The sequence below is a fragment of the Rhincodon typus genome, chromosome 6 (genome assembly GCF_021869965.1).
Source record: "Rhincodon typus isolate 14 chromosome 6, sRhiTyp1.1, whole genome shotgun sequence".
Lineage (NCBI taxonomy): Eukaryota > Metazoa > Chordata > Chondrichthyes > Orectolobiformes > Rhincodontidae > Rhincodon > Rhincodon typus.
Window position 1 is genome coordinate 66,225,694 of NC_063337.1, and position 27,013 is coordinate 66,252,706.

Here is a 27,013-nt window from a genome sequence, read left to right on the forward strand (position 1 = left end):
CCCTGAACACTATGGGCAATTTAGCATGGCCAATTTAGCTAACCTGCACGTTTTTGGATTGTGGGAGGAAACCGGAGCACCCGAAGGAAACCCATACAGACACGGGGTGCAAACTCGACACAGACAGTCACCCGAGGGTGGAATCGAGCACCAGGTTGCTGGTGCTGTGAGGCAGCAGTGCTAACCACTGAGCCACCGTGCTGCCCCAAACTGCAGCATCTGTCATCTGCAAACTTCCTAATTATATCTACATTCACATCTGAGTTGTTTATATACAGAATAAGCAGCAAGGATCCAAGCACCAATCCCTGTACTACACCTCTGGTCACAGACTTCCAATCATAAAAACATTACCCTTTGCCTCCTGTGTGCAAGCCAATGTTGGATCCAGTTTGCCAACTGCCTTGGACAGCATGGGCTCTTACCTTATTGCTTTGTTTTTGTTGGCATCTGAGGGCACATTAACCTTCAAGAATTAAAATGGGGTCTTGATGGAAAATAATTTTCCCTGGGTAAGCACTGATCTACAACAGATGTTTCAGCAACTCATCAAGGCTTTATTTTTAACAGCACCATCCACACCTGTGACCTCTAACAACTACAAGAACAAGTGAAGCAGCTGCAAGGAGAAAAAAAGACTGTTCAAGTCATTAATCAAGCCACTGATCCTGAATTGGAACAGTATCAATCTTCCTTCACTGTCACTGGGTCAAAATCCTAGACGTCCCATGGTGGCTACTATAACCAACCAGAGATGGGCAATAAATGTCAGCAATGCTCAAATTCCACGAACAAATAAAAACCAATCCAAATCTGCCAATGACACAAGACTGTAAGATGTACTGTTACAGACATAGAAATATGAAAAATAATGATTGATTAATAGGTAGAACTTACAGTGACTATTTGAATGGCAAAAGCCCAGTAAAATGGTGGTCCAAACATACATGTGGATCCAAGTACAAAGATCATTAAAATGAACAAAAATCTTCAACTGGTATGTAAATAGTAAGTGGACGGTAGGAGGTGAAGTGGGTCCTATTAGAGACAAATGAGTGATATATGCTTAAAGGTGCTGAATAAGGCTAGAATACTTAATAAGTACATTGTATTATGTCTCTAAGGAAGACAGATCTGACAATATATCAGTAGAAGCAGATATAGTTGAGGCAATGGATGGAGAGAAAATCAATGCAAGGTGGTGATACTGGAAAATCTGATTATACTTAGAGTAGACAAATCACCTTGTCCAGTTGGCTTGCATTACTAAATTGAACATAGCAGAAGCATAATGTTCCAATCTTCCCTAGAAATGTAAGATGTGCCAGAGGACTAAAGAGTGGCAAATATGATACCCCTATTCAAGAAAGGGTACAAGGTCAGTCCAAACAACTATAAACGATTAGTTTAACTTCACTAGTGAGTAAGATTTTAGCAGTAATATTCATGGAAAGAAACTTATCCGTCACTCAAAGAGGTTTCAATAAATTAAGGAGAGCCAGCATGGATTTGTAAATGGTAAATCATGCTTGACTAAATGAGGGTCTAGCATTCACTGCATGGGTGGGTAGTTGAGGCAAGTAACCTCACAACACTTAAAAACTATACAGATGAACACCTGAGGTGTCAGAATATTCAAGGTTATGGGCCTAGTGCGGAAAGTGGGACTGCTGTAGGTAGTAGTGTATTTTTGGCAAGACAGACTCATTGGCAGAAGGGCCTCTTCTGAACACTATGGTTCTATAAACTAATTGGATTTTTGGATGAACTACCAGAGAATTGTGAAGGGAATTGTAAAGTTGTCTTTATGGGTTTTAATCAGTTATTTTACTAGGTATGTCAAGGTCCAAGCAAGAAATCGTGATAGGGAACTCTCCAGTCAAGGGCACAGGCAGGCCACAGTTTCTGCAGCTGTGAGTGAGACTGCAGAATGGTATGTTGCCTCCCTCGTGCCAGGGTCAAGAACACCACAGAGCGGTTGCAGCAAATTCTCAAAGGGGAGCATGAGCAGCTGGAGTCTGTTGTACACATTGGGCCAACAACATAGGTAGAGAAAGGGATAAGGTTCTACAGAGTAAATAGAGGAAGTTAGGCAGGAGGTTTAAAAAGCAGGACCTCAAGGGTAATCTCTGGATTTCTCCCAGTATCACAAGCTAGTGCCAGTAGCAACAAGATAGGGCAGATGAATGTGTGGTTGAGGAACTGGTGCAGGGAGCAGGCATTCAAATTTTTGGATCATTTGGCTCTCTTCTGGTACAGAAGTGACCTGTACAAGAGAGACGGGTTGCACCTGAACTGGAGGGTGACCAATATCTGGGAGGGGAGCTAGAGCAGCTCAAGAGGCTTTAAGCTAGTTGGCACTTGGGGTGGGACCCTAAGCAGTAGTGAGAAAAGAGAGAAGGTTAAGGCTGGTTCAGAAGTTAAAGGGAGGAAAGTAAATAAACAAGGCAGGCAAGAGCATGGCAGAGAATAAGGGAAGAACAACAAATTAAACTGCATTTATTTCAATGCGAGAGGCCTAACAGGCATGGCAGATGAACTCAGGGTGTGGATGGGAACATGGAACTGGGATATCATACCTATTACAGAAACATAGCTGAGGGAGGGACAGGACTGGTAGCTCAGTGTTCTGGGGTATAGATGCTACAGGAAGGATAGAAAGAGAAACAAGAGAAAAGGAGTAGTGGTGTTTTTTTGATTAGGGAAAACATCATGGCTGTACTTAGACAGTATATTCCTGGGGAATCACCTAATGTAATTATATGGGTAGAACTGAGAATTAAGAAGGGGATAACTACCTTGATGGGATTGTCCTTTAGGCCCCCAACAGGCAGCAGGAAATTGAGAAGCAAATATACAGGGAGATCTCACATATCAGTAAGAATAATAGGGTTATAATAGTAGGGGATTTTAACTTTCCAAATATGGCCTGGGACTGTCAAGTGTTAAGGGCTTGGATGGGGAGGAATTTGTTGCGTGCTTAAGAACATTTTCTTTATCAATATGTAGATGCATCTATTACAGAAGATGTGAAACTCAACCTACTCTTGGGAAATAAGGCAAGGCAAGTGATGAGATAACAAGCTGTAGAGCGTGTAGACGTTTCGGGCCTAGACTCTTCCCGAAACGTCAGCTTTCCTGCTCCTCTGATGCTGCTTGGCCTGCTGTGTTCATCCAGCTCTACACCTTGTTATCTCAGATTCTCCAGCATCTGCAGTTCCTACTATCTCTAAGGCAAATGATGAGGTGTTAATGGGAGAGCACTTCAGTACCAGTGACCGTAATTTTATTAGTTTCAAAACAATTATGGAAAAGGACAGTCTAAATGTTAAAGTTGTAAATTGGAGCAAGGTCAATGTTGATGGTATTAGACAGGAACTTTCAAAAGTTGATTGGGGGAGGCTGTTCCCAGGTAAGGGATTGTTCCCAGGTATGGGATGATTGGTAAGTGGGAGGCTTTCAAAAGCGACATAATGTGAGTTCAGAGGTAGCATGTTCCTGTCAGGGTGAAGGGCAAGTCTGGTAGGAATAGGCAACACTGGATGACTGGAGATATTGAGGCTCTGGTCAAGAAAAAGGAGGCCTATGTGCAGGTATAGGCAGCTGGAATCAAGTGAATCCCTTGAGAAGAGGGTGTAGGAGGGATAGCAGGAGGGCAAAAGTGGACATGAGATAGCTTTGGCAGATAAGGTTAAGGAGAATCCAAAGAGATTCTACAAGTACATTAAGAGCAAAACAGTAACTAAAGAGAGGATAGGCTCCATTAAAGATCAATGAGGCAGTACATGTGTCAAACCAGTGGACATCAGTGAGATACCAAATGAATATTTCTCATCAGTATTTACTATGGAGAAAGAAATGGAAGGAAAAGAACTTGGGGAAATAAATACTGCTGTCTTGAAAACAGCACGTATTATAGAAGAGAAGGTGCTGGAGGTCTTAAAATGCAGAATGGTAGATAAATCCCAGGATATGATCAAGTATATCCCAGGACATTGTGGGAAAACAGGGGCCCCTAGCAGAGATATTTGTAGCATCTACAGCCACGGATGAGGTAGTGGAAAACTAGAGAGTGGCTAATGTGCCTTTATTTAAGGAAGGCTGCAAGGGAAAGTCTGGGAACAATAGACCAGTGAGCCCGACATCAGTGGTGGGTAAGCTGTTGGAGAAGATTCTAAGAGACAGGACTTACATACATTTGGAAGGGCAAAGACTGATTAGGGATAGTCAGCATGGCTCTGTGCATGGGAAATCTTGTCTCTCAAACTTGATTGCATTTTTTGAAGATGTGACCAAGAAATTAGATAAAGGCAGAGCAGTAGACATTATCTACGTGGACTTTAGAAGACCTTCGACAAGGTTTCACATGGTAGACTAGTTAGTAAGGTTAGATCATGTAGAATCAAGAGATAACCAACTGGATACAAAATTGGCTTCAAGGTAGGAGACAGGGGATGGTGACAGAGGGTTGTTGTTCAAATTGGAGGCCTGTGACCAGCAGTGTGCCACAAAGACTGAGGGATGCTGGGTCCACTGTTGTTACTCATCTATGTAAATAATTTGGATGACAATAAAAGAGGCATGGTTGGTAGATTTGTGGATGACACCAAAATTGGTGATATAGTAGACAGTGAAAAAGTTATGTAAGTGTGTAATGAGATCTCGATCAGCTGAGCTAATGGGCCAGGGAGTGGCAGATAGAGTTTAATGTAGATAAATGCAAGGTGTTGCATTTTGGTAAGACAAACCACGGTTGCAATTACACAATTAATGGCAGCTCCCTGCGGAGTGTTGTCAAGCAGAGAGACCTAGGTGTTCAGATATATAGTTCCTTGAAAGTGCCTTTACAGGTAGACAAGATGATGCTTGCCTTCATTGCTCATGTTGCAGATGTACAAGACATGGGTGAGACCACTTCTGGAGTACTGTGTACAGTCCTGGTCACCCTGCTACAGGAATGATGTTATTAAACTGGAAAGGGTGCAGAAAAGATTCACAAGGATGTTAGCGAGACTGGAAGGCTTGAGTTATGAGGAGGGGTTGGATTGGCTGGGACTTTTCACCCTGGAGCATAGGAGGCTGAGGAGTGACCTTGTGGAAGTTTATAAAATCATGAGAGGCATAGATAAGGTAAATAGACCAGGTTTTTCCCCACAGTGTAGGGGAGACGAAAACTAGATGGATAGGTTTAAGGTAAAAGGGGAAAGATTTAGAAAGTTCATGAGGGGCATCCTTTTCAAACAGAGGGTCACAATAGGAACGAACTGCCAGATGAAGTGGTAGAGGCAGGTACAATTACAAAATTTAAAGACAAGTGAACAGGTACATAAATAGGAAATGTTTAGAGGGATATAGGCCAAAGGCAGGCAAAGAAGAACAGTTCAGTTTAGGAAACCTGTTTGGCATAGACAAGTTGGACCTAAGGGTCTGTTTCCATGCTGTATGACTCTATGTTTCTCTGAAGTACCACATTATCAGAATTTAGGCTCTTGAAACAGCAGAGCGAATATCAAAATTGCTTAAGGACAAAATGGTGAATCGTGGAAAATGCTTTTTTTTTGACAAGCAGGACAGTAGGCAACTGAGTTCCCTAAGGTTCCCTATTACTATACACAAATTACTTGAATCTTGGAATACAGGGAATATTTAAAATTTGTTGATTCTGCTAAACTTAGAGGGATGTTAAAGACAAGATCTGGCACGGGTTAGAATTCAGATACTAGCAGAAGACAGAGTGGGGATGCAGGAGTCTTTTTCAGAAAGACAGCCGGTAACTGGTGAAATACCACAAGGAACAGTGTTAGGACTATAGCTATTCACAGCATTCATTAACAATATGGTCAAAGGAACGGAGGGCATTGTTGCTAGGTTTGCACATGACCCAAAGATATGTGAATTAACAGGTAGTGTTGAAGAAGCAGGGAGGTTGCAGAAGGACTTGGACAGGCTAGGAGAATGGGCAAAGAAGTGGCAGATGAAATACAATGATGGTGGCCATGGAGTAGGCCACATTTCAAGATCTCATTCATTCTGCCCATTTTACCTTTTTCTTTCCTTTCATTTCTTCTTTCCATTTTTTCTCCTTTTCTCAGTTTTTTTTAAGTTTTTAGTGTATCTTATTTATCTTTTGGAGGCTATGGAAGCCGTGGCGGTGACAGAGCATGACAGTGGCTGGGGCCCAGCGCAAGCTGGAATGGCAGCAATGGCGAAATGATGAAGGATGGCAACAGGGGCAGTTAGCTGAGAGGGATGGCGACAGCTGCGGTCAGCCGTGAGGGATGGCAGCAGTGATGGTCACTGGCAATGCAGCAATTGGAGCCAAAGCCTTGTGAGTGGCAGCGAAGCTTGGCGTCTCAGGGTGGGTCTTAGCCCAATCCGGGTGAAAGCGTGCCCAGCGCAGGGGAGAGTGCGCCCTCTTGGGGAAGCCCAGCTTGGAGAACCTGCAGGATCTTGCCTCAAGAAAGGACTTTAATATTTGACATTGTAACTTTATTTTTCAACTTCTGTAAATAAAATTTTGGACTAGGTACTTTGTACCTAAGATGGAGCCATGTGTGGTGACATTCTACATTATTCACTGAAATCTTATACACTGTACTTGGGTAGAGATGATAATAAATCCAAAATCTACGTCTAAAATCTAAATGTAAACAGTGAAGAAAACAAGGATAGGATGGTAGCTCAGTGATTAACACTGCTGCCTCACAGCACCAGTGATTCCAGCCTTAGGTGAGTGTCTCTGTGGAGTTTGTATGTTCTCCCCATGTTTACATGGGTTTCTGCCAGGTGATGCAGTTTCCTCACACAGTTCAAAGATGTGCAGTTAGGTGGATTGGCCATGGTAAATGAGGGGTTATGGGGGAATAGCGTCAGGGCTGGGTTTGGATGGGATGCTCTTTGGAGGGTTGGTGCAGACTCAATGAGCCAAATGGCCTTTTTCTTCAAAACAGGGATTCTATGATTCTAAGATTATACAAATCATCTGCAATAGAAAGTAGATGGGCTAGCAGAATGGGCATAGATTGATAAATGGAATTTAATATAGTGAAGGCTAAGGTGATGCTTTTTGGCAGAATGCATAGGGAGGGACAATGTAGATTTTGGCAAACTATTGAAAACAGTGTACAGGAACAGAGGGACATGGGATGCATGTGTATTAATCTTTAAAGGCGCCACAACATCTTGACAATTATTCTTGGTGCAGGAATTCTAGCTACTAGGTAAGGTTGGAACTTTTTTCTAAAATTGGAACAAAAACGATTGAGAGGGGATTTCATAGAGCTGTAGAAGTTTACAAGTAAAGGTTGAAAAGAAAAAGCACTTTGGGAAGTCAAACCAAAGTAGGATTAATACAGTAAATGATACGGTCCTGAGGAGTGTTGTGGAACAGAGGGATCTAGGAGTACAAGTACATAGTTCATTGAAAGCGGCTTCACAGGTAGACAGGGTGGTGAAGAAGGCATTTAACATGCTGGCCTTCATCAGTCAAGGTATTGAGTACAGGAGTTGGGACATTATGTTACAGTCGTATAAGTCATTGGTGAGGCTGCACTTGGTGCATTGTGTTCAGCTTTGGTTACCCTGTTATAGGAAAGACATAACTAAACTGGAAAGTGTGCAAAGAAGATTTATGAGGACGTTGCCAGGACTAGTAGACCTGAGTTATAGGGAGAAGTTGGCCAGGATAGGGCTTTATTCCTTGAAACATAGGAGAATGAGGGGTTTTCCCAGGATGGGGAAATGAAAACCAGAGGGCACAGATTTAAAGTGAGAGGGGAAAGATTTATGAAGGACTGAGGGGAAACTTCTTTATGCAGAGAGTGGTACATATATGGAATGGGCTGCCTGAGAAAGTGGTTGATGCAGATACAATAGCAATATTTAAAAAACATTTGGATAGGTACATGGATGGGAAGGGTTTAGAGGGATATGGACCGAATGCAGGCAATTAGAACCAGCTGAGTGGGCACCATTGTCAGCATGGGCCAATTTGGGCCGAAGGGACTGTTTCCATGCTGTATTACTCTGTATGATTCAGACTTGAATGTGGGAGGTTGTTCATTAAGCTCGCAGATGATAAAAAAAAATTGGTAGATTGGTAAAACATGAGGATAGACTGACACTAAAAGAGGATATAGATAGGCTGATGAGCTAATCAGTGGCAAATCCCGAATAAATGTGAGGTGATACACTTCAACAGGACAAACAAGGCATGGGAATACATGATGAATGGTAGGACCGTGGGAAGCACTAAAGATCAAAAGGACTTTGATGTGCATGTTCATTAGACTCTTAAGGTATGAAGGTAGGTGGATAAAATGGTTAAGAATGCACATTGGATACTTGCCTTTATTGGCCAAGGCATTGAGTCTAACAGCTGGGAGGTTATGCTGGAATTGTGTAACATGTCGATTAGACACCACGACTAGAATACTGCGTACAGTTCTGGAATTCACATTATGGGACGGATATGACAGCACTGGAAAGGGTGCAGAGATGATTTACAAGGATATTACATGGGCTAGAGAGGTTCAGTTATGAAGATTGATTGGACAGACTGAGGTTGTTTTCCTCAGAGCAGAGGGGATTGACAGAGAACATGATTGCAATGTATAAAATTGAGGGCATAGATACGGTAAACAGGAAAACTTTTTCCCCCCTTGATGGAGGGATCAATGACCAGGATTTAAGATAAGGGGCAGAATATTTAGAGGGGATATGAGGAAAACCTTTTTCACCCAGAGGGTAGTGGGAATCTGGAACTCATTTCCTGTAAGAGTGGTAGAGGCAGAAACCTACATGAAGTATATAAGTGGGTATTTGTGATGCCAAGGCATACTAGGCTATAGACCAAAGGGAAATAGGATTAGAATAGTTAGGTCATTGCTTTTGACCAACATAGATGTGATGGGCCAAAGGACTTTTTTCTGTGCTGTGGTTCTCTGTGATTCAATGTCTTGATCTGTCATTAAACATAGAATATCTAAAGTGTAGAAGCAGGCCATTTGACCCATCGAGTCCACATCACCTGTCCAAAGAGGTGCATCCCACTCAGTCCCACCCCTTTACCCTATCCCCCATTTCCGATGGCTATCCCATCTACCCTACACGCTATGGACATTTTAGCATGGCCAATCCACTTAGCCTGCACATCTTTGGACTGTGGGAGGAAGCCAGAGCACCTGGAGGAAACCCATGCAGACACGGGGAGAATGTGCAAACTACACAGTTGCCAGAGGGTGGAATTGAACCCGGGTGAGGCAGCAGCGCTGTCCACTGAGCCACCATGCCGCCCTTGCCAGCAATTCCTCCAATCAGCCTGGTGCCAAGCAAGTCCTTTGCATTCCTTTGGATTCAACCGGGGAGGTAGGGTGGTTGTGGTGCCTTGATGTTTGGGCAGCCTTGGGTCTCCATGAATCTTTCCCTGGCTTGGCACCCTAAAAGGGACACTCAAGTCTCATTGCAATATGTTAGCACAATACAGGAGATAACAGTCACAAATGATAAGTCCACGTTGCTCTGGCAGTGGGAAAGGACCACACAAACATTGAAGATAGAAGCTGGAGTGGACCATTTGAACTCTCGAGCCTGCCCTATCATTCAATGTAATCATGGCTGATTGTCAAGCTCAATGTCCTAATCCCGCCTTAACCCTTGATCCCGTTAAACATAAGAGCTATATCTAACTCCATCCTGAAAACACAATCTTTTGTCTCAATGACGCTCTGTGGTATTGAATTCCCCAGACTCACCACTCTCTGGGTGAAGAAATTTCTCCTCGTCTTAGTCCTAAAAGACTCCCCCCATCCTTAAACTATGACCCCTGGTTCTGGCCTCCCCACCACTGGGAACATCCATTCTTCCTGCATCTAACCTATCTAACTCCTGTGGTTGGTTCGCTCGCTAAGCTGGTTCATTAGTTATCAGATGTTTCATTACCCTTCTGGGTAACATCATCAGTGCAGCCTTTGATGAAGCGTTGTTGTATTTTTCTGCTTGCTATTTAAACTTTGTGGTCCGTTGGAGCTGATTAACTCATTTCCAGCGGTGTGTATATAGGGTCTAATTCTATGTGTTTATTGATGGCCTTCTTGGTGGTGAACCAGGCCTCTAGGAATTCCTGTGCTTGTCTCTGTTTGGATTGTCATAGGATCCTGGCATGTCCCAATCGAACTGGTGGTCCTCCTTGTCTGTATGTACGGAGACAAGTGAGTATTAGTCGTCACTTTTTGTTGCTAGTTGGTGTTCGTGTATTATTGTAGCCAGTTTTCTTCCTGTCTGTCCAATGTAATATTTGTCGCAGTCCTTGCATGGAATCTTGTATATTACATTGGTTCTGTCCATAGTGGGTAAGGGATCTTTGGTTCTTGTTAGCATTGGCATAGGATTGATGTAAATTTTGTGATCAGTTCAGATATGTTCTTGGTGTATGGTAACGTGACAAGTGTGTCAGGGCGTACTGTATCTTCCTGTTGTTGTTTGTGTGACAGGCATCGTCGGACCCAGCTGTTCGGGTATCCATTGTCTCTAAATACTTGGTGGAAGTATTCATCTTCATTTTGGTGTAGTTCTGGGTTGCTGCAGTGTGTTGTGGCTTACTTGAATAGTGTTTTCACGCAACTCTGTTTGTGGATGTTGGGGTGGTTATTGTTGAAATTCAGGATTTGATCTCTGTGTGTGGCCTTTTTGTATACTTTGGTCAGAAATTCCCCATTGGCCCTGCATTCTACCATCACGTCCAGGAATGGGAGCTGTTTGTTCTTTTCTTCTTCTCTGGTGAATTTGATGCTGGTGAAAATGCTGTTTATAAGTTGGTGCTTTTGTTCTAGTTTAGTTCGTTTCATGATGACGAAAGTGTCATCCACATATCAGGTCCATAGTTTGGGTTGGATCTGTGGAAGGGCCATGCTTTCAAATTTCTGCATCACTGCTTCTGCTATTAGTCCAGAGATGGATGACCCCATAGGTGTCCCGTTGATTTGCTCGCAGATCTGGCCATTAAACATAAAGTGGGTCGTGAGGCATAGGTTCAGTAATTTCAGCATGTTCTCCGTAGAGATGATATCATTCGGGGCTGGTTCCTTCAGTCGTGTAGCTAGTGTTTCTCTAGCTAGTGGTATGTTGATCAATGTGAATAGCGCAGTAAAGTCAAAGGATACCATGGTCTCATCCTCGTCTATTCTTGTATCTTTGAGGGTTTTGAGCAACTCCTGGGTTGAGTGGATTGAGTGGGTTGAGTTGTTGACAAGGTATTTTAGTCTTCGTTGTAATTCTTTGGTTAACCCATGTGTTGGTGTGCTTGGGAGAGAGACTATGGATCTGAGGGGTACTTCCAGTTTGTGTACCTTTGGGAGGCCGTAAAATCGAGGGGGTGTTTGTCCCTTCAGGTTTCATTTTTAGGTAGTCTGCTTTGTTAATTTGTCTGGTCTGTTTGAGTCTCTTTAGCGTGTAGATAATTTTGTTTCCCAGTTGCAGTGTCGGATCTGTTTCCACTTGTCAGTATGTATTTGTGTCCGCTAGTAGCACCTGTGCTTTCATGATGTAGTTTGTTAAGAGTTACTGTCATGCGGCCTTTGTCCGCTGGTAGGATTATGATGTTTTTGGCTTTTTTCAGTCTTTCCAGGGCCTTCCTTTCTGTTGTGTTGAGAGTGTTAAGTTTGTTCCTTCTGGTCAGTGTCAGGACCACTGTTTGTCTTATGGTTTGTTTTGTTTCCTCATTGATGCCGTTAGTCTTCAGCGTGGATTCTAGCGTGGCTAGGAATTCTGTCTTGTTAGCGTCTCTGTGGTTGTCAAACCAGGTACTACCATGCAGTGTGAAATACAAACCTTCCATCAACAACCCACAAGCACATAGGACAGCAGAGTACAATGGCTGCAGAATAGTGAAGGCAATGATTAACGACACCCACAACCGACTCCACAGATACGACAGGGAAGTTATGCGCCAAAAATCCCTATACTTAGACGCAACCTACTCCCAATGGACAACAGACTTAGAACAAGCCATGAACATCAGTCAACAGAAAACCAAAACCAAGAAAAGACAAATCCTACAAGAAAAATTAGCCAAACTAACCAACCAAAACAACAGCCAAAGATCAGACATCTGGATAAGAAATCTATCTCAGAGAGATAACTAACAGACACAGAGAAAGCTGTACTAATATGTGGACTCAATTACAACCACATTAGGTTTGGGTGGCCTGCTCTACAGAGGTTTGGTGTGGACTCAATGGGCTGAATGACGGCTTCCACACTGTAGAGATTCTATGTCAATTTTTTGATTGGAAAACTGGATTGCCAGGACTGTGTGAATAGGATTGACAAATGACTTGCAGCTGATCAATAAAGTGCTGATGACAGCTGTGATTGACAATGAACACAAACATTGCATCCCTCCAAGAGATCACGTTTGCCTAGAACAAAGCACTGAAACAAAAACTTTACACAGTCATCTGGCAGGGGAAGATGTGAGCACGAAGTTGGCTTTGTTTTAAGGAACATGTCGCTCCTTATGATAGAAATGTTCCCTCCCCCTAAGAATCGACGAAGAATGTGTTCTCTCCATCTGTGTCTCGACTCAAATCATATCGGTTAACCTCATAAATATCTCTGCCTTGATTCTGTGCTCCACCACAGTGGCAAAAGACCAGCTCTGTGAGACAAAAGCAGAAATTGCTGAAGAAACTCAACAGGTTTGGCATCATCTGTGGAGGAAAAAAAACAGTTAACGTTTTGAGGCCAGAGGTGCTGCAACATGGCAAATTCTATGAGAAAATTGACACAACTATCTGCAGAATCTCTAAGTAAGGCATCTTTACCTAGTGGGCAATTTCAATGCAAGAAGTTGGTGAGAAACTTGCAGACACCCTAACTATAATCTTTCAAACAGTTTTCTGGATTTGTGAAATTTTCCTTTAGAATGGATCGCACATGTCACTGTTTTTAAAGAAAGGCAGGGAGAAAAATAGAATTGTGTACAGTTTTGGTCACCCTGTTATAGGAAAGACATAACTAAACTGGAAAGTGTGCCAAGAAGATTTACAAGGACGTTGCCAGGACTGGCAGGCCTGAGTTATAGGGAGAAGTTGGCCAGAATAGGGCTTGATTTCTTGGAACATAGCAGAATGAGGGGTGATCTTATTGAGGTGTATAAAATCGTGAGGGCATAGATGCGATGAATGCGTATAGTCTTTTTCCCAGGATGAGGAATTGAAAACTAGAGGCCATAGGTTTAAAGTGAGAGGGGAAAGATTTAAGAAGGACCTGAGGGGAAACTTCTTCACTCATTGAGTGGTGCATATATTGAATGGGCTGCCTGAGAAAGTGGTTGAGGCAGATACAATAGCAATATTTAAAAAACACTTGGACAGGTACGCAGATGAAAAGGGTTTAGAGAGATATGGACCAAATACAGGCAATTGGAACTAGCTCAGTGGGCACCATGGTCAGCATGGACCAGATTGGGTCAAAGGGCCTGTTTCCGTGCTGTATTTACTCTATGGCTCTATTAAGTGCAGACCCTGTGGCATGGTTTTCTTGGGTCAAATAAGTGAGACCATGCTGTGACCATGAGCTTTGTTGAACAACACCTTCTTTCAGAATAAACCATATTTAAGGGGGTATCCAGGACATATCCAGGATCAGGGCATTGTCACCAGCGGGATATGATCATCACCACACATGACTCTCTGGCCAGGATTCTCAACACATGTACCTGCCACAGTGATGACTATGATACAGATCACTCCCTGATGTGTTCTAGGGTGAGTATGTCAATATTCAGATAAATAATCTTAAATATTTTGCAACAGAAATTACCTTTTGTTTCTCATGGTCATGTCTTTCAAAAAGACTGTTTATTTCCGAAGTCCACTTATTTTCCTATAAGTATAAATAAATCATGTTCAATTTCTGATATTTAAGCAGTATGGATATATTCCGACTGCCCTTTATCAGTGAGGACACTTTTATCTGAAAATATGCAATGCGCTACTAATTTGGCTCAGTTTGTAGCAATTTCCCCTGTGTCGAAGTCTAACTCTGGAGCCAAATTTAACCTGAAATTCTTGTGCAATCTTATGGAAGCTTTTTATTATCAATTAAGATGTTAATCCAGTCATATCTATCCATTTAAATGGATATTAAATTAAAACTATACAATTCAAAATGCTGCAGAAAGTCCTTCAATGCTCCATCCAAAACTCCAGCTTCAATTAGCTTCAAGAAAAGGGTAGCTTGCTGCTTGCATGATCATTTGGATGTAAACAATAATCATTTTGTGGTTGAGGAGGATGTGAGATTCAATTTCTTTAAGGATAGCATAACCGTAACAAAACAAATTATATTGAAATTATATTATATATTCCATTATAAAAAAAACTACAAAGGTCATTTAGTGACCAATATCAACATCAAAAAAACCCTCCAAACAATAGGAAGTTGACTCATAAACGCTTACAGAAATAGAAGGGGGCCATTTGGCCCATCATGACAATGCCAGCCAACTAAGATCTGACGACACTAATCCTATTTTCTAGCTTTTGGTGCAAAACCCCAGAGTCTATGGCATGCAAATAAATATGTAAATACTGTTAAAAAGTGTTACAAGTGTTTATGACTCAACCACCATGTCAGGCAGTCGGTTCCAGACTCCCACCATCCTCTGGGTTAAAACATTTCCCCTCAACACTCCTCTTAGCCTTCTGCCTTATAGTGAAAATAGTGTCCTCCTGTCCATTCTGTGCCCCTTATAATATTACATAGCTCTATCAGGCCGCCTCTCGCCCTTTGCTGCTCCAAAGAAAACAATCCCTGCCTATCCAATCCTTCCTCACAACTCAGATCCTCCAGCCCAGGCAGCATCATGGTGAATCTCCTCTGCACCTTCTAGTGCAATCACACACTTCCTACAATGTGGTGACTAAAACTGCATGTAGTTGTGGCCTAATGAGCATTTCATACAGTTTCAGCATAACATCAGTGTTCTCGTATTCTATGCCTCTGCAAATAAAGGCAAGAATCCCATTTGTATTCTTAACCACAATATGCCCTGCTATCTTTAGAGATCTCTGGTTATGCACACCAAAGCTCCTCTTATCTTCAGTATCATCCATGGTCCTATCTTCATACTGTAATCCTTTGCCTTGTTAGCCCTCCACAAATGCATTACCTCGTACATTTCTGGGTTGAATTCCATTTGCCTCTGCTCTGACTAGTCTGTTCATATCTTCCTGCAGTTTATAGCCATCCTCCTCACTACATGACACTTAAAGCAAAGGGAAGAGACCATTACAAATTGAATCCACAATTGACTGAGTGGCAGGAAGGAGAGGATGATGATTGAGGAGTGTTTTTCCAATTGGAAATTTGGGTTCAGTGGGGTCAAGCTGGAGTCAGTATTGGAGTCCTTGCTGTTTGTGATTTATAGAAATGGCTTAGATTCAAATAGAGGAGGGTTAATCGGTAAATTTGCAGATGATACAAAAGCTGGTGGGGAGGTAAACAGTGAGGATTACAGCCTGAGATTAAAGGAAAATATAGATAGGCTGAACAATGGCAAAAGAAGTTCAATCTAGATAAATGTGAGATAAATGTGAGGTAATGCACTTCAGCAGGACACAAGGCAAAGGAACACATGATGAACAGTCGGATCCTGGGAAACACTAAGGATCACAGGGATCTTGGTGTGCATGTAAACCGTTCCCCTAATGTATCAGGAAAGGTGGAAAAAAGTGATTAAGAAGGCATATGGGATACTTGCCTTCGTTAGCTGAGACACAGAATTTAACAGCAGGGAGGTTATACTGGAACTGTATAAAAGTTGCTTGGGTCACAGCACAGTACTCTGTGCAGTTCTGGAATCCAAATAATAGGAGGAATGTCATAGCATTGGAGAGTGCAGAGGAGATTCACCAGATGTTGCCAGGGCCAGAGAGCTTCATTTATGAAGAGAGATTGGATAGACTAGGATAGTTTTCCTTGGAGCAGAGGAGATTGAGAGAGATTTATAAAATTATGACATGCATAGATAAGGTAGGCAGGAAGACACTCTTCCCCTTGATGAAGTGATCAATGATCAGGGGGCTTAGATTTAAGGTAAGAGGAGAAGGTTTAAAGGAGATGTGAGGAAAAACTTTTTCTTGCAGAGGGTGGTTGGATTCTGGAACTCATTGTCTATTAGGGTAATAGAGACAGAAACCTTCATAAATTTAAGAAGTTGTGCACTTGTGATGTCAAGGCATTCAAAGTTATAGGTCACGTGCTGGAAAATACAATTAGAGTAGTTAGGTGAGACAACAAGGTGCAGAGCTGGATGAACACAGCAGGCCAAGCAGCATCATAGGAGCAGAAAGGCTGACGTTTCGGGCCTAGACCCTTCATCAGAGTAGTTAGGTGGTTGTTTTTGGCCAGCGCAGATACAACGGGCTAAAGGGCCTTTATGTGTCGTAGATCTCTATGACTATTTACCACTCTAGGAATTTTCATGTCATTTGCAATCAGCTGGATTAAAGTCTCCACATTTATAGCCATCTCATTAACGCACCACAACCAGCAAAGGCCCCAGCACCAATCAACCAGAACCCCACTGGAAGCAGACTTCGATTAACAGAAACATACCTCTACTGTCACCCTTAGTTTTCTGCTTCTCAGCCAATTTTGGTTCTAATATGCCGCTTTGTCTTGGATTCTATGGGCTCCTACTTCCTTAGCCCATCTGCCAGGAAAGGATCTTATCAAAAGCCTTGCTAAAGCCCATATAGACGTCAAATGCATTACCCTCATCAACACCCCCAGTTACCTCCTCAAAACATTTAATAAAGTTTGCCAAATACAACTTTCTCTTCGACAAAGAAAAGATTATTATTAATCCATGTCTCTTCAAGAGCAGGTATATTCTGTCTCTCTGAATCTTTTCTAAAAACTTCCCTACCACCGATGTTAGACTAACTGGCCTGTAACTTCCTGGTTTATTCCTTTGTCCCGTTTTTCAAATTAGCAGTCCTTGGGCTCCTTCCACCCATCCAGATGTCATGAATAGGAAGGGTTTTCAGAGATATGGTCCAAATGCTAGCAAATGGGACTAGATTAATATGGATATCTGGTCGGCATGGATGAGTTGGACTGAAGGGTCTGTTTCTGTGCTTCACATCTCTGTGACTCCTCACCTGTGGCCAGAGAGGATTTCAAAATTACTGCCAGGGGCCCTTGCCACCCTCAACAGCCTAAGATACGTCTCATCAGAACCTCCAGATTAATCAAATTTTAAAGCTGCTAAACCCTCTAGTATCTTCTCCACCTCTGCTAATTTATTTTAATATTTCACAGCCTCCACCCTGATGCCAAGATCAGCATTGTCCTTTCCATTGCAAAGCCTGACACAAAATATTCATTGAGGTCTGTGCCTATGTCTTCCAGGTCCATACGCAAATTACCCCCTATGGTCCCTAATGGATCCTACTCTTTCCCTCGTCATTCTCATGTTCTTTATTTACTTAACAAAAAAACTGCTTGGGGTTTTGCATTATTCTACCCTATTCAATGCTTTCTCATGCACTTTCTTTGCTAATCTAAAATACGATGTTGTTCATGAAGTGCACACAATTTTAATAAAAAATAAGATTTAAGCTAACAGATTGTGAAAAAAATGAAGGATTTTTGTCAAGCATTTGGCATTACTTGGGCTCTTTGAGTTCTGTCATAGTATATAAGCTAACGACCAGTTTCACATACACAAAGCAATCCCTAGTTTACTTGAAGCTATCAAAAAATTGTTATTTTGCACAGATAAGTATTTAAGAGATCCAAGCTATTTAATTATTGTTGAAACATAAGTAAATATTGTTTTTCCTTAAAGTTAATGTTATGTAAATTAATTGATTCCATTTCTCAACTTGGTTAATTTAAGTTGCAGAACCATTATGAAATGAGTGATTGTAATAGATTAAATAGCTGCTATGGATAGTGATTAAAAATATCATCTAAAGATACACATTAGTACAAAACATAATGATTAGTCTATTTGCCATCTTTGGCTTAGCGATAGCACTTTCTTCCATGCCACGGAAAGCATGGGTTCATGCCCACCCATGAACTTTAATGCATAATCTGGGCTGTCACAACAAGACCAATGAAGTACTGTTGTGTCAGAGATGGTGTCTTCAAACTCACTCTCAGGTCAGTTGAAGTTTTCTTCAATTTGAAGAAAATTGAAAAGAAGCTACTCCTCATTCAATAACATTAAAACAGCTTAAACGGATATAAGTGCCCATCTATGACCATCTCCAATAAGAGATTATCTAATCTCCATATGATGAATTACAGCATTTACATCATTAAATCCCACACTATTGAGAAACTGAACTGGATCAGCTATATAAATATTGTAACTGCAAAAGTAGACAAGAGGCTGGGAATTCTGCTTAGGTTTAGTCTGTTTGCCAATACAATACATTAATAAGGTGTGTGAAACCATTCATTTGCCTGGATGTGTACAACATCGACAACACGTAAGAAGCTCAAGATGAACCAGGACAGCCCATCCACAGCCTTAAACATTTAGTCTCGCCATCAATGATGCATTCAGTGTGCATCATACACAGCAACAACTCACCTAGGCTCCTTCAACACCACCTTCCAAAGGCATAACTCCTACCACTGTAAAGGACAAAGGCAGTAGTAGCATGGAAACACCATCACTTTTATCTTCTCCTCCAAATCCTACACTATCCTGACTGAGAACATTATCGCTATTCGTTTCCTGTTGCTTGGCTAAAATCATGATGGTACTTCCTAATGGTACTTTAAGTTAGCTACACCAAACGAACTGCAGTGATTCAAAGGGCAGCTTACCATGACATTTTCAAGGGCTATTGACATAAGCAGCTCATATCCCTCAAAAAACAAAAGCTTGAAAGAGTGGATGTGGAAAAGCTGTTTTCACTGTTTGGAGCTGCCAGATCCTGAAGTAGTCTGCAGTCTCATCATTTTACAGATCAGCTGAAGAGCATCTTTATTACTCAGACTGAATTTGCTGTTCATGATGTGGCCTCCTCTATATGGGAGAGTTTAAATTAAAACTAAACTGAGTAATACTTTGCAGAATGCCTGCATTCAGTCCATAAGAATGAGCTTCTGGCCACCTGTAATTTCAATTCTCTAACTTTCTCCCAGATTGACCTTTCTTGTCCTCCATTTCAATAAACTTCAACTTGAGGAACAGCATCTCATCTTTCAACATAGCACTCTATAGCTTCCTCACTGACCATTTCATTCAGCAATTTCTGATCATGACTTCTGCCTCCATTTTGTTTTCTATTTTGTTGATTTCATTTGTCTTTTTTTTATTCCTACACTCCTAGCAATACAGACTACATTCATTCCCTCGAAGTAGTGTTCACAGTCAACATCTGCCCTCATGGGGTCCTTCAAACTTTTAACGGAGTATGCAAATTAGGACCCATGGTGCTCATTGCATCCCTCAACATTTCTCTATATTAGATGAATTAATAGACAATAAATTCAATTTCAAATTATATTATGGTTCTGTGGTATACAATCTGCCAGCAGTACTAGCAACATCAAGGTGGAGGAAACTACTACTTGTTCCAAATATTTTAGAATTTTTGTTTCTCTGTCACCTAACTCACAAGCAAATAAATAACATGAAAATCAGCTACAGTAGTTGCACTATTGATCCAATCATAATGCAAAGACAAAAAAATTACAGTACAATTTATTTGGACTTTTAAGAGCTCTCTTGAGTCCAAATAATCCAAATGCAAGAATTTAAATAGTTACCTACGTAGAATGGTGCTCCCACTAAATGAAAACTGCCTCAAGATCATTGCAACAGTATTTCAGAGAAAATTACATTTATAGCTTGCTGTACCTCCTTCAGTACCAAAGGTTAATTATGACTCACTTGATGTTTGTTTGGTCATTGCACGTTTTGAAATATTTAACTTGCCTGTTGTAAATATGAATGTATAAAATGATCCCCTGCACAAAAAGAGAAATATGCACCATACATTCAAAAGCAGAAATTCAGCAGGTCTGGTAGCATCTGTGGGAGAAAACATTCAGAAGAAGGGTCATTGAACTTGAAATGTTAACACTTGGACTTTAGTAAAGCCTTTGACAAGGTTCCACATGGTAGACTAATTAGTAAAGTTAGATCACGAGATTCAGAGTGAGCTTGCCAACTGGATTCAAAATTGGCTTGACGGTAGGAGACAGTGGTGATGGAGGGCTTTTTTTTCGACTGAAGGCCTGTGACCAGCAGTGTTCCACAGGGCTCTTTACTGGGTCCACTTTTGTTTGTCATTTATATAAACAATTTGGATAAGAATATAGCAGGCATGGTGGGTACATTTGCAGGTGACACTAAAACTGGTGGTATAGTGGACAGTGAAGGAGGTTATCTAAGATTACAAAAAGATCTTGATCAATTGTGTCAATGGGCTGAGGAGTGGCAAACTGAGTTTAATTTGAATAAATGCGAAGTATTGCATTTGGTTAAAAAAAAACAAGGGCAGGAGTTATATAATTAATGGTAGAGCCTTCGGTAATCTTCTAGAACGGAGATACCTTGGTGTTCAGGTACAGGTAGACAGGATGGTTAAGAAGGCATTTAGCACACTTGCCTTCATTCCTCAGACCTTTGGGTATAAGAGTTGGGATGTCATATTGCGGTTATACAGGACATTGACGAGGCCTCTTCTGGAGTACTGTGTGCAGTTCTAGTCACCCTGCGATAGGAAGGATATTATTAAATGGAGACGGTTCAGGAAAAGTTTACCAGAATGTTGTTGGGAATGGAGGGTTCGAGTTATGAAAATAGGCTGGATATACTGGAACCTTTTTCACTGGAGTGTAGGAGGTTGAGGGATGACCTTACAGAGGTTTATAAAATCATGAGGTGCATAATTAAGGTGAATAGCAAGGGGCTTTTCCCTCAGGTGGGGCAGTTCAAAACTAGGGCATATTTTCAAGCTGAGAGGAGAAATTTTTAAAAAGGACACGAGGTGAGAGTGGTTTGTGTGTGGAATGAACTGCCAGAGGAAATGGTGGATGCAGGTAGAGCTACAACATTTTAAAGACATGTGGATAAGTACATGCATAGGAAAGATTTGAAGTGACATGAGCCAAACACAATCAAGTAGGGAGTAGAGATAGTAAGAACTGCTGATGTTGGAGTCAGAGATAACACAGTGTGGAGCTGGAGGAACACAGCAGGCCAGGCAGCATCAGAGGAACAGGAAAGCTGACGTTTCGGGTTGGGATCCTTCTTCAGAAGTTGGGACTAGTTTAGTTTGGAAACATAGTTGGCATGGACTAGTTGGACTGAAGGATCTGTTTCATTGCTGTATGACTCTATGACACTGTGTACTCTCTACAGATGTTGCCAGACCTGCTGAGTTTTTCCAACAATTTCTAGTTGTGTGTGTTTCAGATCTCCAACATCCACAGTTCTTCATCTTATTTGATCATACAAATATTGTAGTTTAATGGCACTTCAGTTTTGCATAAAACATTCAATTCAGCTGAAAGCAAAAATGTTTTGGACCATTCAGCCTAACAAAAGAAAAATCAGTCAGATATGGAATTAATTTTACAATTCAATATTCTGACATTGTATTGTAAGAAAAGTTTTAGACATTGTCATGGAAAACTGACTATATACAGATCACATTCAAATAGAATTCAACACATAAGAAAATGTTATATGTTGCTAGGACAATGAGAGAAATCTACATGTTTGTTGGCCCAGAATTTAGTGCTAAAATAATGAAGAGTAACAGAGCTTGGCATTATTAATCTAAAGCATCCAGCAACCTTTGGTATGGAAGAAATGCCCACGAACTACAAAGCATCATACATTCTTGCTTGGATGATTAACTTCATGAAAGCAGCAGCCTCCATTTTATTTTCAGAAAATTGCTGCAATTTCATATTAATTGACAATTAAACTCACCTTAGAATGTTAGAATGTTAAAAAGGACATGAGGTGAGAGTGGTTTGTGTGTGGAATGAACTGCCAGAGGAAGTGGTGGATGCAGGTAGAGCTACAACATTTTAAAGACAGTTGGATAAGTACATGCATAGGAAAGATTTGAAGTGACATGAGCCAAACACAGTCAAGCAGGGACTACAGATAGTAAGAACTGTCGATGCTAGAGTTCAAGATAACACAGTGTGTAGTTCTTACAGGACAAGTACCTTTTAATCATGAGATTTGTGCTCCTGTAATGTTAAGCAACCTCTCCAGCCCAGAGGAAATTAATTAAACTGCGGTGCTTCATTCTGACAGGTAATCGATTGTTAACGGAGGTTTTTCAAAATAAATGTTTTTCTTGCTTTCATTTGGGTTTTTCTTTCTTAATTTTTCTTTCCCTTCTATTAGCATTGATGCTAACTATCCAAAATGCACATTTGGTAGGACCAGTTTGGGCACTCAATTTAGTATAGTTGTTAGAATCTTTATGGCACTTGGCATGGCTCTATGAGTCCTGCTTTTATAAGCTGTAAGTTCAGAAATATAATTGGATCTTTTCATAGAATCCCTACAATGTGGAAGAAGGCCCTTCAGCCCACTGAGTCCACACCAACCCACTGAAGAGCATCTCATCTAGACTCACAGCCTTATCCCATCCCTGTAACACTGCATATCCCGTGGCTAATCCACCTAACCTACACATCCCTGGACACTATGGGCAATTTAGCATGGCCAATCCACCTAATCTGCACATCTCTGGACTGTGGGAGGAAACCGAAGCACCCAGAGTAAACCCGCACAAACACAAGGAGAATGCGGAAACTCCACACAGCCAGCCATCCAAGGCTGGAACTGAACTTGGTTCGCTGGTACTGTGAGGCAGCAGTGCTAACCACTAAGGAACCGTGCCTCAATATGGATCACAAATCTGATTTACTTACTGGGGTAACAGTAAGATATCTATCAACCAGATCACCAGAGAAACAGTGCTGGGATAAGTATTTTGTTTAAGTGCTTAAACATTAATTGCTTTGAAAATGTGTCTACACTTAAATGCACTGCTCAATTCTTTGTAGGTGATGTTTAGTTATAGTTTTTGGCTTCAGATAGAGTTCACTAAATATTTAACTAGCGAGAAGTCCATTTTGGGTGCTTCGATTGCTGCTGGCCTAACTTCTTTATGTCTGTTATATTTGAGGCTGCAATATATGACATATCAAGAGAATTGCAGTTGAAAACTTACAAATTCAACAGGTAGATCAAAGATAGGTTAGTTTACAGGGCCAAAAGATATAAGGGGAAGCAAAGTTCAATCCGATAGCATCATTTAGACATACCTCCATGATAGTGGTGTAACAAGGGAATCTGGATATTTCCCACACAGGCTTAATGGTGGCAGGCAACTATGGTGATGCAGGTATCTGTGCCTCTTCACGCAATTAAAGAGTTTAGAAAGGTGGTGGGTTGGCATAATGTACAAATACAAAAATTGGCCAATGAATGTGCAGGAAGCTTCTTCCCTTTTGGCTCCTGAATCCACAAGCTTTACTAACAGGATGCTGTACAAATCACTGCATGTGGCAGAACAGGTTGAGAGTGTGGTTAATAAAACATGTAGCATCCTAAGCCATATTAATATGGTAAACTGAGCATAAAAGCAAGCAAGTTATGTTAACATGTAAAGCTATGATAGCATGAGAGAGTTCGCACTAAGGATTCATGAAAATAATTCCAGGAACGATGAACTTCATTAAGGCAGAAAGACTGGAGAAGTTACTCTTCAAGAAGGTTGACAGGAGATTTGATAGAAGTATTCAAAATCATGGACAGAAGAGATAGAGAAAAACTGTTCCTGTGGTGGAAGGATCATGAACAAAAGGCCAGAGATTTAAAGTAATTGGCAAAACAAAAATGAGAATGGCAAGCTGGGGGAAAAGAACTACTTCACAAAGCACTGCCTTAGATTGTGGGGAATTGGATTGTTGCCTAAAAAGGATGACTGTGCAGGGCTACAGGAGGGCAGCACACTGGTTAGCACTGCTGCCTCACGGTGTCACGGACCCGGAATCAATTCTACCCTCAGGCCACTGTGTAGAGTTTGTACATTTGCACCCCATCTGCGTGGGTTTCCTCCAGGTGCTCCGGTTTCCTCCCACAGTCCAAAGATGTGCAGGTTAGGAGGACTGGCCATGCTAAATTGCCCGTAGTGTGTAAGTTAGGTGCATTAGATATGGGAAATGCTAGGTTACAGGGAAAGGGCAGGGGATTGGGTCTGGGTGGGATGTTCTTCAAAGGGGCAGTGTGGACTTGTTGGGCCGAATGGCCTGTTTCCACACTGTAAGGATTTTATGGATGTTGCTTTATCTAAATTTCTTCATTGGAAAGCATTATTAGACATTTTTGTGCCACAACTTCTTTGCAGGTGTAAAGGATTTCAAGATTCGCCAACTCATAACTACCAAAGTCCCTCCAGATCCTTTCTGCATATACCTTCCCTCCAACCCTATCTCATCTTAACGCCTCCTGATCTTCCGTTGTTTGACTCTACATGTCCAGTCATCAGCAAATATTTCAGTTACATTCCATTATGTACCCAACTAGATAAATTTTGAGCTCAACTTAGTCCTTCCTTCATCACCTCTGTCCCACCCCCATCTCCACTTCTCTGTCCAGGAGAGTTCCACCAGCTTAAAGGGGCATTTCATCCACCTCCAATATTCTACTTCTATCTGGATCTCTCTCTCTCTGGCCTCTTACACTCTTTAGTTGCTTTAACTAAGAACGATTGGCATGACATTGGCCATTGCAATATCTCTGCTCCCTTCAATCATTCCATTCTATCTCCTTCTAATTTTGTAGGACTCCATTCTCTCAGGTCAAACCCAATGTCATCAAACATTTTGAAAAGTCTGTTCTTTTCTGGCAGACTGATCCCTATCTAGCATAGGCTATCATGTCTCTGGCACTTCCTCCCACCACCCACTGCAGAACGACTGTGTAATAAAGTACCAAGTATCTAAGACTGTCATTCATTTGTTTCCTTTGGTGATAACCCCTCCACAGCCTCTAAACTCAGAGTCTCTCAACCACAAACAGCCTGCTTCAAAGTCCTCCTATTGTTTCAGCCTGTTCTTACCTCCCAGAAGTTATTGCTACCAATTTGAATACTACTTTTTCTTCCCTTAATGAGTCTCTGCCAACATACTTCCTTAACTCTTACTGTATCCTCTGTCACTTTGACAATTTTCTAGTTTCCGGGCCATAGATGTCTCCTCTTCTCCATGAGCAGCCAATTCATCTATACTTTCACTGGGATGATCTAAGAGCTCTCCGCTTCTTTCTTAAATGGAGATCCAAACAATCTCCATCTATTACCATTAATGTCAGCATCGACATTGCTCTCATTCTGAACAATTTCTCCTTTAATTCAACTCAATTTCTCCAAACAAAAAAGGTATTGCTATAGCTAAATGTTCCGAGGGATATGGAGGACATTCCTTATTATATTTCTAATCATGCCCACTCACTTACCTCTATTTCTGCTATGTTGATAGTTTGTATTTGTGTGGTCTCCTATTTCTGACATGAACACTTCTCTCAACTTCACACTGTTTATCTCTGATATCTTACTTCCCTTCCTGGACTCTACCATTTCTACTTCTGAGGCTGGCTATCAACCAATATTCACTACAAATCATTAGACTCCCAGACCTAGTCATTGAGTCATACAAAATGGGAACAGACCCTTCGGTCCAAGCAGTCCATGCTGAACATAATTCCAAGCAGTCCATGCTGAACATAATTCCACACTAAACCAGTCCCACCTCCCTGCTCCTGGCTGACATCCCTCCAAACCATTCCTATTCATGTACTTATCCAAATGTCTTTTAAACATTGTAATTGTACCCACATACACCACTTCCTCAGGAAGTTCATTCCACACACAAACTACCCTCTGTATAAAAAAAATTGCCTCATATCTTTTTAAATCTCTCTCCTCTCAACTAAAAAACGTGCCCCCTAGTCTTGAAATCCACCATCCTAGGGAAAAGACAACTACTATTAAGTCTATAAAATAATGAGAGGTATAGATAAACTTCTATCAGGTTGCCTCTAAACCTCCTATGCTCCAGTAAAAGAAGTCCCAGCCTATCCAGTTTTTCTTTATAAATGAAATCTTCCATACCCTGCAACATCCTGGTAAATCTCTTCTGAACCCTTCCCAGCTCAATACCATCCTTCCTATAACTGGGCAACAGAACTGGGCATTGTATTCCAGAAGAGGCCTCACCAATGTCCTGTACAACTTCAACATGACTTCCCACCTCCTATACTCAAAGGTCTGACCAATGAAGGCAAGAGTGCCAAATGCCTTTTTAACCACCCTGTGTATATGTGACGCAAACTTCAAAAAATTATGTACATGCACCCCTAGGTCCCTCTGTTCTACAACACTACCAACCTACGTTGACTACATATTCACACATTACTTCCTGTAAGGAATCTGTACCATCCTCCAAGTTTCTTCATCCCTGTCATATCTGTTCAAATGACACAACCTTCCATACTAGATATAATTCTGATACAACTTCCCTTTTGTTCAACTGAGATTTCTCCCTTAGCACAGTTGACAGGGCCTTGCACTGTTCGTGATCCATTTCACTCTCCATCACTCTCGTTCCTCTCTCTAATTCCCAGAAGCGTAATAGTATCGTCATGTCCTTACTTTCCACCCCTTCAGCTTCTGTATTGCAAAGATCATCTTGTCATTTGCACCACCACCAGCATGGCACCACCAATCACAGCCTTCCCCATCCATGTGAAAACTCTGACTTTTTAACATCTCTCTTCTCACCAAAGGCACCAAACAATCCTTCCAAGTGAAACAGCCACTACATATACTCGTCTCAATTGAATATGATATTCACTGCTCACAATGTCCATCTGCTGTATATAGAGCCCTAACACAGAGTGCGTGGCCGCTCTGCAGAATACCTCCACATTGTCTGCAAGTAC

At 41.5% G+C, this 27,013-nt stretch overlaps 1 protein-coding gene across 1 annotated transcript in view; it reads right to left on the reverse strand.

Moving 5' to 3' along the window:
• dzip1 (DAZ interacting zinc finger protein 1) overlaps nt 1–27,013 on the reverse strand; it is a 77,123-nt gene that overhangs the window by 16,877 nt on the left and 33,233 nt on the right. Inside the window, exon 7 of the mRNA XM_048598400.1 lies at nt 13,822–13,884. Within this exon, the coding sequence (XP_048454357.1) occupies nt 13,822–13,884 (63 nt within the window). The remainder of the gene's footprint in view (nt 1–13,821; nt 13,885–27,013) is intronic.